The 12,837-nt window shown below is 34.2% G+C and overlaps 1 protein-coding gene and 1 non-coding gene across 2 annotated transcripts; both read left to right on the top strand.

Annotated features, from left to right (window-relative positions):
• The first annotated feature begins 4,746 nt into the window (after window positions 1-4,746).
• On the top strand, window positions 4,747-12,300 carry LOC141684768 (putative serine/threonine-protein phosphatase 2A regulatory subunit B'' subunit TON2). Its single transcript, XM_074489886.1, has 12 exons — window positions 4,747-4,955; window positions 5,936-6,027; window positions 6,215-6,277; window positions 6,538-6,636; window positions 7,301-7,459; window positions 7,624-7,695; window positions 7,840-7,972; window positions 9,542-9,606; window positions 10,191-10,266; window positions 10,687-10,788; window positions 11,331-11,523; window positions 11,867-12,300. Exons 1-12 carry the CDS (start codon window positions 4,823-4,825, stop codon window positions 12,102-12,104), a joined length of 1,425 nt encoding a protein of 474 aa, XP_074345987.1. The 5' UTR covers window positions 4,747-4,822; the 3' UTR covers window positions 12,105-12,300.
• Window positions 11,665-11,779, top strand: LOC141688265 (small nucleolar RNA snoR104). Its single transcript, XR_012561721.1, has one exon. It is a non-coding gene; the product is annotated as a small nucleolar RNA snoR104 (small nucleolar RNA).
• Window positions 12,301-12,837: the final 537 nt, after the last annotated feature.

Genomic DNA, 12,837 nt, shown 5'->3' with positions numbered 1-12,837 from the left:
CTTGAGTACAGAAGCCATGTTCTGATGACTGTTAAAATCTGATAATAGTCAAGTTCTGATATTAAATTCTGATGAAAACTCTGATGTTTGCGTGGCATTATTCTTTACTTGACTTATTTGTGGTAAATACTGAAACGGTCATATTTAATCAGAATATAATTAGGTGAGATAAAAACAATCATAATCATTTTGGTTAGTGGTAAATATGCTTGTCTTGAAAGAATGCACATGCACAATAATTTTTACTTATTTCCCGTGCCCATTAACTCCTGCTTTAACTATTGACTGTTCATATATTACCTAAATTATTACACATCGGTCTAGGGAGAAGCTCATTAAGTTAACTCTCCACTTAATCATTAATCAGTCCTCTAGTCCCTTGATATTCCATTGGCTATTTAACCGACATTTCATCTCAGACAAATTATCTTCTATTCTCACACAAAGTCATTCTCTCTCTTTTAATTCTCACTATTTTCATTCTTCATAAAAATGGTTCTTGTAAACATGTTTATGAACTATGAAAACTTCAACGTCAAGTTCAGTTGTGGTGACTGGGAACATGAATGGCACGTCACTGCCATTCCTGATGAGATATGAAACTTGGTTCCACAAGAGGTTAAACAAATCTCTTGTTCTTTGAGATGGACTATCAACTCCATCTTGATCACTTGGAAGAAGAATGTAGAGAGGCTCTTCTTCAGCAAGAACGAATCATCCGTCTTGCAGTGCTAGTTGTCAGCAGCAGGAGGAACTAATTGATAGCTTTCCTTCTTTAACCAAGGTTGTTAATGTTCACCATCTTAGACTAGGATTATCTTGTAATCTTTTGCATGTAATCTACAAATTTCATAAAATGTACTCTTTTGATATTTTAATGAAATTTCTTTTGATTGCCGGATTTAGTCTTTGTTTATCTCATATTATGTGCATGTGAATATTCTCGTTGAAGCCTGTTAATCTTTACTTCATCTACTTGAACTGTATTTCTTGATGAATGTTTTGATTAAAATTGTGGTTACTAATAATTTGTGATGATTTGACAAACAAATGTTGAATTTGAATCGACTTATCAGACCTACACTTGAGAAAGTAGAAGCAATTGAGAAAGCTCAAGAGAAGCAACATGCCCAAATCTCCGAGGTTCTGGAAAATCAAGCTTCTCAACAGGCTCAATTGAATGATATCCAATCTTCAGTAGAACTTCTTCTCTCACTTCTATTATCAGATGATGCCAAAAAAGGGGAGAAGATAGTTAAGTCCAAATGCTCAAATGATCAAATACTGAAGAAGAAAGATGATGAAGCTGATGACTAGGGAAACCCTAACAAGGGTAGAGGTCAAGTTCAAAGTAAAGGGTAGAGCAACAAGGTTTCTTCAAGGAAACTAATTACCGATGCAAGCAAATCTTCTATTTAAAAGAAGACAAGTTCTGAAGTTGCTCAAACTCAAAATATGATAGCAAGTACTGAAACTCAAAATCTGATATCAAGTTCTGATGAGCAAAGTCTGATGACAAAGCCTGATGTTCTTATACAAGGTGGAAGTCAAGATTCTCAAAAGTTCATGCAAACTTTGAAGCTCAAGGGAAAGCAGACTACTGTCTACTACAAGGATCCCATGATTCAGACACTTGATGAGGAAATTGCTAGAAGATTATTTCTGAAGCATAATTCAGGAATGGATTTAGAAAATCTCAAGGAGGAAGAAGCTAGATTTAAAGCTGAAAAGAAAAATCTAAAGCCAAAAGCTTCTGTTGCAAAAAAACCTCAAAGGCCTAAGGTAAAAGGCATTGTGATCAAGGAGAAGTCAAATACTGAGGCATCAAAGCCCAAAACAAGATCACAATCTGAGATTGATCCCAAAGACAAAGGGAAATGAAAAGTTGATGAACCAATCAAGCCACTGAAGGTGAAAATTCCTCAAATTCTGATAAAACCAGTGTACAAAATGGTTCAAGTTACTGATGATATTCTTGCTGAAGATGAAGATGTTCAAACTCTGAAAAGAAGGAAGATTTCTGAAGATTCAAAGACAACCTCTGACAAGGATCAAGTTGTTCAGAGTGAATAAGTGCAATCTACAACAGAAATAGCAAGTTCTGATAAAATCATCAAGACATAAACCTCTGACAGTGCTCAAGTTGATTTAGATAAAATGGAAGTAGCTGAAAAAAAGAAACTTCTGTGGAGAAATGTCAAACCATCAGATCCAAAGAAAAGCCTATTGCTGTCTACCTTCATGACTATTGGGTTAAATGCTAGAGAATCAAGAGACAGGGCTGGACTAGGTTCTGATGAAGCAAAGATCAAAAACATGAGTTGAAGTTGCTACTAAAGATCCATTTCTATTGACTGACAGATCTCTTGAAGATGTTACACAGAAACACCTTGCTAAGGTTATCTCTGTTCAAGTGGTATTGGATGCTCATGACAAGTACAATGTCGAGGAAAATCTGATTCTATTTCTCGAAGATGGAAGAACATATCAGATGTCGGAATCAGATGTGCTAAACAAATCACTGAAAGAACTTCAATTCTTTCATTACCTTTTAGAGGTAAAGTCTGATATTACCAGGAGATGGTCAAACTTCATATTGAAGACCATCAGAGATAAAGCAAGAATTTCTGGTTCAAGAGTTACATAATTCATTCCTAGTATTGTTGAAAATGATGGAAGTGAAACTCCAATGAAGAAGATTTCTGCTAAGCTTGAAGTGTTACCGAATGAGAAATGTCTGTGCTAGAATGAAGATTCTTCTCATCCTAGGGTAATAAGACTGAATGATGGTTTAGAAAGAAACCATATCTCTGCTTTAAGGACTGCAATCTATCAGATTGGAAGTCAGAATGAAGATATGAAGCAAGTCAGGACTACACTCTCTTAAGTCTTGAGGATTAAAGAAGAAAAGCTGATATCAAGCTTTGTCAAGAATCATTATGGATTCAGATTGACTCAGTGAGATTGGTAAAAGCTACAAGGATTGTAAGTTATAATTAGTTATCTAGTTAAACTCTTATTGCATTTGTACTTAAATGTTTTTGACATCATCAAATCTATTAACTTGTATATTTTGCTTAATTTACAAGTTTGGGGAGATTGTTAGATATATTTGAGATGTCATGTCTAATATGATTCATGTTTAGTTTTCAGATCTTAATAAACAGGACATATCAGGACTTACTGAAATCAGGACTTACTGGAAGTCAGAACTTAATATCAGAACTTAAGGTCATATCAGAACTTAAGTGCGGGAAAACTTTCATAAAAGGAAGGAAGCTGATTTGCAGTAGAAGATCGAGACTGAAATAAAAGAAGATATGCATGGAAAGAGTTAGAAGACTGAAAGACTTGTATAAGATATCTGATTGATATATTTTAGGAGACATAATTGTATTCCATATCAATTAGAAGTTATATTGTACTTGTGTACTATATAAACGTAGACTTAGGGTTTACACTATATGTGTTATCATTATCGAGAAGATTATACATTGTAACCTAGCAGCTCTTAGTGATATTTGTTCATCACTGAGAGAACAATAGTTCTTATTGTAACAGAGTTTATTCAATATACGTAATCTTTGTTACATACTTGTGTTAAATCAATTTGATTGTATAAACACTGTATTCAACCCCCTTTTACAGTGTTGTGTGACCTAACAGGAAAGTGTAAACAAATGGGAGAGATAGAGGAAGTATGAACCAACATACAAATATCGTAAAAGTACACAAAAATTAGCAATTTTTTTTATAAATAAAGCTAGCCTGTACCTTGCACGGCTAATAAAGTTAGTTAACTATAATTGAGCAATTCTTGTTCATTATTAAATGCAATGCTCATTGGAGAAATGACTATATTCTAACATTAAAACTTGGGGTGAGCGCGGTGCGGACAGTGCGGTTTTTCCTCAAACCGCAAACCAAACCGCGCATGCGGTTTGATCAAATTTCCAAACCGCACCACGTACCCTCAAAAACCGCATAAACCACACCACAAAATTGTGGTGCGGTGCAGTGCGGTTCATTGCGGTTTACACTTTACAAGTTCGAAAAATTTAAATAAAATACAAAACTTAAATTTAAATAAAATACAAAACTTAAATTTAATCAAATTGTCGAATAATATAACATAAAGTCACCAATATTCTTCAATAATACATATTAGAAGTTACACACCGGAAAGTTTAACTTATTTAGGAATTCAATTACAAAACAGAAATAACTTATAAATTATAAGTTATAATTGTTTTTACAACTGGTTAAAAAATAAGCAGTGCACAACAGTGGTTAATTGCAAGTCTATATGTTTTATATTTTTGGTAGCTAATGCAACAGAGTAGTCATTTTCCCAAGCCACCGATTTCCCTGTATGAGAGCAAATAACCAAAGGTAGAAAAATACATTAGTCTATCATAACTCTTAACTTTTATTAAATGAGTTCACTATTTATAACATATTAAATATTGCAGTGCGGTGCGGTTTAAATCGCATTTCAGAAATTTAAAACCACAACCCGCACCGCACCGTACGGTTTATTAAAAATTCAAACCGTAACCGCACCACAAAAATTAAAAACCGCATTTTGCGGTGCGGAATCATGCGGTGCGGACGGTTTTTACGGTTTTCTGTTCACCCCGATTAAAACCAAATATTTTCTTATATTTTTATTGATTTTCGCGAGAAAAATTGTTACTTATTTCAAACATTTTCGAATTTTTGGACAAATGTTTCTAACTCAACAAAAATAAAGGCCCAATATAAAATTTACAATCTAGGGCTTAACCATTCATTCTAAACCCTAAATTACATACAAAACACCATGTATAATGCCTCCGGCGACGGCGAAGCATCGTCGTCGAAGAAGATCCCACCGGCCACTTCCATGCTTTGGGTCCGCAATCTTCGCCGATTCATCGGATCTGGCGCCGGTCTCGGCTCCGAAGCCTTAATGGGTATAATTCTATACTTACATATGTATACAACTATTGTTCTACTTAAAGATCTTATCCTTTTTAGTAAAAATGTGAAATTAGATATGTAGTGTGTCTATTTCTGTAGTATGTTTGAAGTTCAAAGTTGAATACTACTGCTATTTTTCGAGAAGTAATTGTGATGAATTTTTGAAGTTGGTGATGTGTAAGAAAGGCAAGCTACTTGATTTTATTTGTATTTAGTAGTAAAAGAGTTATAGGAATTAATAGAATGTAGTAGGAATGGTGTTGAAAATTCCGTTAAAAACCTTTTTGTGCAAGTATACTGTAATGTAGTTGGGGTCTGCGGTTAGTATGTAGTTACGTGGTTATAATTTTGACCTTATTGATGAGTGATGACGTAATAAGGTCAAAGAGGGGCCGGGATTGGGATAAGTTTGTGTGGTTGACTAAAATGAAAAGTGAGACTAAAATATGTAAATTGAAATATCGTGTTCATAAGTAGTGATAGGCTTATAGCATCATGTTAATAGCGTGAGTAACAAGACCAGGGTAGTATACGTCTGTGTATGAATGATGAGATATCACACAACTATTTAAGTACAAATAGAAAGAAGGAAGCTAGGTAAAGGTATAAAGTTTTATCCCGGGTCAGCAAGAAATGGTTGATTTGAAGATGAACAATTACTGTCGTTTCTTGATTAGCAAACTATTTCGTCAACTTCAAAATGTTCCCTGATAAGTTAAACCAAACTGAAAGAGGATTCAGGGATTGTTTGTTCCTTGAACCATATATACATAAAGTCATAAATCATAGCAGCTAATCAAATCTGCCTTTTAGGAAAGTTTGACGCCCCTAAATTTGGACGGTAGTTTTGATGTAGAGAGTATATCTCTGTTAATTTCTTTTTCTTCTTTTGAAAGAATATCTCCATGTATTTATAGTTTCTGATCTCATTATGATTTTCACCCAGAAACTTAACTGTGTTGTCTCCTTACAGAGCTCGAAACAAAAAGAATTTTGTTAGATATTTTTAAAGAGAAGCAACAAAAAAGTGCTGAATCTGGCTCAATACCAAGCTTCTATAAGAAGGTATGCGTGGGATGTTGTTTCAGGTCAGGTCATTATGATTGTGGAATAAGATTCACAGACATGCTATATATCGAATGTTGCTCGTGCACAGAGATTCTGTACTGTCTGGTTTGGTGTTTCTTATTGCTTATACGTCTCTAGTCGCTTCTCCCGTGTTCTCTTATTAAGCTCATCTTTTACTGATCAGAAACCTGAAGATGGTTCCATCAGTCAGAGGGTGCAGAGGCTAGCAAAATATCGTTTTCTAAAGGTATCAACAGTTTGTCTGTTATTTGAGTATTTACTGAGAATATTTTGCAATAGCTTAATTTTGTGGTAGAAAAAGCTACAAAGTTGTTATTTTTATTTTCTTAAGAGGATTTATCTGTTTCTAGCAAGCAATTGAACTTTATTTGCATTGGTTTGATCAGTTTCCTTTTATACAATTACTGTACACTGTACAATGTATTAACTAATTAGTTTATTTGTGTTGCATATCATGATTATAGTCAGACATGTTCAATTGTGCAGAAGCAATCAGATCTTTTGCTAAATGCTGATGATTTAGATGCTATGTGGGTGTGTTTAAGAGAGAATTGTGTTATTGACGATGCCACCGGTGCTGAAAAGGTTTGGACACTGTCATTGAATAATAATTGTTTGTACATAATATCCTTATGCTTGTGCACTTCTGCATGTAAAATATATGTTCACTCATTAGATCTTAGATCTTACTGTAGTATCTCCTAAATTTGCAACTGTGTTACTGTAGTATCCAGTTAATACCTTTTTTAGTACGATTGCTCATAATTATTATTTTTAATGACTGGCCTTAATTTTCTCTCAAGTAGTTGAGGAAGGAGAATAAATTAGAGGAAGACAGGAGAAAATTTCTCTTTTTATTTTGTAGTCAATGGGAAAAATAAATGTTTTATACTTTTTCAGAGTGGTAAGGTGATGTGATATTTATTTCTAGATTAGAGCTTAAATCCCAGAAAGTGTCACCTTGCAGATACAGTTAAGTAACATAGTAGGATAAAACCTTCATCAGCAAAGTTTCCTTCTATTTCCAGATCATTCCAATTTTTGCGTGGTGCTTATTTGATTTTTTGCAACATGTTTTGTTAAATTCTTGTATTTGGTTGAACATCGTAACATGATTGAAGATACCGCTTTTTTTGTTCTCACCAACATTTTAAAGCTTACTATTATTCCTCTCATTTTTCATATTATTTACAGCGGTGAGCCTAATTACTGAACTTGCTAATGATGTCTTCTTTTTCCACCTTTTTAGATGAACTATGAAGATTTTTGCCACATTGCCTCTGTATGTACAGAACAGATAGGACCTAAATGTCGACGATTCTTCAGTCCTTCAAACTTTATGAAGTTCGAGAAAGATGAGTCAGGGAGGATTGCCATCCTGCCCTTTTATCTTTATGTGATGCGCACGGTGCGTGTTGATTATTTTTTATTCGTCTCTCTCTCTCGCTCCCCCCCCCCTCTCCCTCTCCCTCCCCCCCCCCCTCCCTCTCCCTCCCCCCCCCCTCTCTCTCTGTCTATTTATAATATATTTTTGTCTTCTGTCAGGAACTTATTATTCTCATTTCCATTCAGGTTTCACTTACCCAGGCGAGGATTGACATGAGTGAGCTTGATGGGGATTCTGATGGATTTCTTCAACCTCCTGTAAGCCCTTTTTTTAACTTTAAAATTCTATGTGCTAATTTTTATTGCATTCTATGCTCGTCTGATGATATCTTGAAGATTTAAGTTGCTGGTAGCATAGCACACTTAGTTGCATGTGTAATCTTACATTGTCATTTATTACAGGAGATGGAGGAATATATAAGTGGCCTTATTCCTAATTTGGCCCAACTCAGGGACATGCCAGAAACATTTAAGAAAACGTACTGTCGCATAGCTGCACGTAAATTTTTCTTCTTCTGTGATCCACAAAGACGAGGTTTGTAATGCTCACTCTTATCCTGAACTTGTGCTGATACTGCATGATCTCTTTTTACGTCCTAAACATCTGTCTGGACTCTTGATGGTTGTTTCTCTCTAGAGAATAAGCAACACTTTCTATTTCCCTGTCATTGTTAACCTTAACTCTCTCTTGCATTATTACCTACAAATATTGCACATAAGCACCTAGCAAATCATATTAGTGCTAGAGCTTTAATTACCAACAATACAAATATGTATATAAAGTGGAATTTAAATAGTTAGATATTAGACTACGCACTTAAATACTGGACGCTACTTCTGCATGTATATACAGTTTGATGACATTTGACCTTTGTTATCCAGACTTCGTTGAAAGTTTCCAGCATAGATACATGTTCAAGTCTCAAAATTGGCAATTTTTTTTGAATTTTTACTTGTTTTTGGCCTGAAATAAGTGTCAGTGTGTTCTGCCCATGTCCGAGTGTCTGTCCGGCATGGGTATGCATGGCAAAATGAAGAATCAAGGTAAGAGAGCTTGCAAGTACCTAATACCAAGTCATGTCAGATTGGGAGATTCATAGTCTTAATGCACAGATTTGAGTTCAAGGGTTTAAGTTTCCGTGGGGAATTGTTTAAACATTTTCACAAAATAAATTAATGGTGTTTCACAGCCCTCTTGACTTTGGATCTTATCGCCCTAAAAGTCTGTCTGTGCTCTGTACAAATGGTTTTACATATTAAGCAGGTTTTTTTTGTTTACAGGAGAAGTTGACACATATCTACATTAAAACCTAAAACATAATCACTTCTTGTTAGAAGATGTATGAATTTAAAGAAAACAAATTGTGTTTTTTTTACTAATTAGAAAACAAATTGTTACTTACTGATACTTGAGTTATAATTATAAGATTTTTAGATTGTATTAGCTGAAAGCCTAAAACATTAGAGCTTGTCGAATGCAATGCTATATTGATGCTATTTCTATAATTTAGCACCAAGCAAACAAAACACCACTTCAATGCAATGCTATACATGGATGTAAAATTGCAAAGTGCTATACTTGGTACTAAATGTAGAACCAAATATATATGCTGCTATAATTGCCACATAGACATGCATGTGGGAAATTGGAGGGAAATGAGTAACTAAAGCAATGTCGACAATTATAGTTGTGCATTTAAAAGTAAGGTGGTTGAAAAGCTAGCTAAATTTGAATTTATTTTGTGCCATTTAAAATTGTGCATTGGAAAACAAGTTCTTCTTTAGCACAAAAATCACTTTTGGTTTCACAATATAGCAACATGTATTTTAGCATAGCATATAGTGAAGGGGGAAAGTATCCTCTTGAACAATTGTGGAATTTGGTGGTCTGGGGGTGGATTTGCCGACTAGGAAGAATCTTCTATTACCAGTTTAGTTAAATTAATGTGACATGGAGTTGCTACATTAGTATGTTATCAGCTACCTCTTTTTATGGCCATAACTTCAGTATAACTTGGTTATTTGCAATCTATCTTTTAGTGCCTTTATAAGGATGCTAGAAATGCTAAACGTGTAGATTGTTAATATTTTATCTTACTTTTAGGCAAGGCATGCATAAAGAAAGTGCTGCTCAGTAACGCTCTTCAAGAATTAATGGAGCTGCACCAGGTAACTTTTGGTCCATGTGATGACTGATCACTCAAAATTCTCAGTTGGATAACTTATTTGGACTGTTGTGATTCATGTTGCAGTGCCCAACATGGTCGAAATTAGAGGCTAGTTGTTCAGTTTAGTCATTAGGCTGTAAAATTTCAAGAATATGCAACTGCATTTGTACCTAAATACTAATTAGGATCTAGGAATACTTAAAGGGTCATAATTGAATTCTGTATGACAATTTGTACAGGGTTAACACAATACTGTCCTCTATCAATCATAGACAATTTGTTCCTCTAATTATATTATTGTGATATCTATTGAAATCAACTGAGAAATAACTAAAGGAACCTTTTTTTCATCTCTAAGAAACTGGGCATTGTAACTTTCTAAATTGTGTCACACTTGAGACGTGTTCGTAGTTAATATATAGAATGATACACAACCACTGAATTTAGCTGATAGGTTTCTAAAATAAATTTATTTATTTTTCATTGTGATTGCAAGTTTGAAGCATTATATTATATTATCTCTAAAAAAACAATATATTGTATTATATTAAAACTGATTATGGTTCGTACATTGCATTATTGTAGGAAAGTGAGGAAGAAGTCACTGATTCCGAACAAGCAGAGAACTGGTTTTCATTGACATCTGCACAACGCATATGTGGTGAGCTTTTCATTTCATTATTCTCCTCTCTACTCTTATTGTTTTAATATAGTCTGTTTCTGCTAAGTATGACGTGTTGCATGTTCTTGATTGCAAATATGGATTTAAACTCACAGATATAATAGAATGTGCTTGCCTGGTTATATAGAACAATGAAATGTTGGCTTAGTTGGCCAAGGTGATTAGACTTTCTACATTTATTTGTAGATAAAGCATCTTAAGTTTTACAGGGAATGCACGAGGAGAATTTATCCATGTAACATTGCATTACATTTCTGTTTTAAAATCACATAGCTGGTGCTGTTGGACATCATATTTCTCTTCGTGAATTGCTCCTTGGTTTGAATAAAAAAATGTCTAATAAATACTTTTATCTTATTACTCTTTTTTTTTCTTATATTCTTTATATTAGTTTTACAGATTTGTTCGTCACCCTCGATAAAGATATGAATAAGACATTAAGCAAGCAGGAACTCGGAGATTACGCAGATGGAACTTTGACAGATATTTTCATTGAGAGAGGTATAATTTACCTTAATTTGCTAGCAACTTGTTAAAAATGTTTCATTCTGAGATGTAATGCACGAATATTCTAGAATCCTGGACTGCAGGATTTCCTAGATATTTTCCTGGTCACTCTTGGCTTTTGGTTTCAGTGATTTCTTTCTATGCAAGAACTTGGATAGTTGGAACTTTTCCTGCTTGCTTGTCTCTCGTACTTTTTTCAAAGGGCTTATATCATTAGGGAATTCTTGGTCTTTTTCTTGCAGTTTACTTGTTGCTCATACAATTCTGTTTAGTGATTGGATATCACTGGTTGTCAGAGAAAGCTTAAGCCGTATCTGCAGCTTGCATTTTGTTGTCTTGTAGTCCCCATTTGAGTACCCTCAGGCCTAAGGACCATAGGAATATAGGCATTACAAAAGAACCGGCTAGATATTGGCATCAGGATACCTTTTTTTTCTTGTGTAATTTTTTGTGATATTTGTACTGAATAGATTATGTATTTTCTGTACTGGAGTTTGATTTGCTTTTCCTCTATTTTTTTGTATCATTATTAATAGCTTTCGATGAGCATGTCCGTCGTGGCAAAACTGGAGGAGCTAATGGTCGTGAGATGGACTTTGATAGCTTTCTTGACTTCGTTTTGGCCCTAGAAAATAAAGATACCCAAGAGGGGTTGACATATTTATTTCGATGCCTCGATCTCAATGGAAAAGGATTTCTCACTACAGCTGATATTCACTCACTCTTCAGGTTAAAACTTGCAGATTAGTTATTTCAATAGTGGTCCAATTTCTTTTACCGCTTTGCTTAGTTCATCAGCACTAAAGCAAAGTTTGGTTTTTCACAAAATTTATAACGAGAATTTTGTAAATTCTGAGCGGAAGAAAAGAAGGGGAGCATCTGTAGTCGTAGATGTTGCCTGATATGAGCTTCCTATAAAGATTCTGTAATTTCCTGCTTGCAGCTGTTGAGAAAGTTCACAGGCCTCTAATTGCAAGATACAATGAATTTTTTTTGGAACTTCCATATATATGTATAATAATTTGATATTATTGCTTAAGCTTAATTGAGTTATCTTGTGGATGCAAAACAGGGATGTACATCAAAAGTGGATAGACGGAGGGAATTATGAGCTATGTATTGAAGATGTACGGGATGAAATATGGGATATGGTGAAGCCAGGTGACCCTTTAAAAATTACATTAGCAGATTTATTATCTTGCAAACAGGGGGGTACTGTTGCCAGCATGCTCATAGATGTCCGTGGTTTTTGGGCTCATGATAATAGAGAGAATCTTCTCCAGGAGGAGGAAGAACCCGAAGAAGAATGATGATCGTAATTGTGGCCTGAATCCAATCTGTACACACTTTTGTACGGTTGCTAAATGCTGATCGACTAAAGTTAACTTGTAACAGAAAACTGTTGTAGCCCCTAACTTGTAACTAAACGGTTTAAAATTTTCCGTATGTTGATAATTCCAGTATTCAGGATGACTGAAGAGAAAGTACAAAAAATTTAGATCCCTACTCAATGAGATGGAAAACATCGTAGCATGTTTAAGGCTAATAATGCTTGAAGACAAGTAGGATAAACTATTGGTTTTTAAATAAAATCAAAAAGTGATGTTTAGTGCTAAATAGGACACCAGTCTACAAGTTGATGTACGGGTGTTGGCCCCAAATATCAGTATTCAGGGGAAAATAACTCTTGATGTCATTTTGAGAAATAATGGTCTTAAATTTTACTCTAAAACTGAGTTTTGGTTATAGTTTTTGTCATTAATAAAAACGCAATTGCATGTGATATATTTTTTTATTTTTATTTTTTTAAATCGAAAAAGCAGACCGAGTTAATTTTTTTCAAAGCTGAAACGCAATTTTAAGTCTTCAAGTCTTAGTTTTCATCGCAAACGCAAAATGCATTAGCGTTTTGTATTTTTTTTTAATTTTATTTATCAAAATACTCAATAATGTTATGTTTCGAAGCTTTAAATTTTATTTTAGGGGTGTTTTGTTCGTATTTTATTCATATTTATAAATATTTTAATATTTTTAAAATCTAGT

Source organism: Apium graveolens, chromosome 9 (genome assembly GCF_009905375.1).
Source record: "Apium graveolens cultivar Ventura chromosome 9, ASM990537v1, whole genome shotgun sequence".
Classification (NCBI taxonomy): Eukaryota; Viridiplantae; Streptophyta; class Magnoliopsida; order Apiales; family Apiaceae; genus Apium; species Apium graveolens.
The sequence above is the reverse complement of the archived record's forward strand: the minus strand, read 5'-3'. Positions and strand labels throughout refer to the sequence as shown.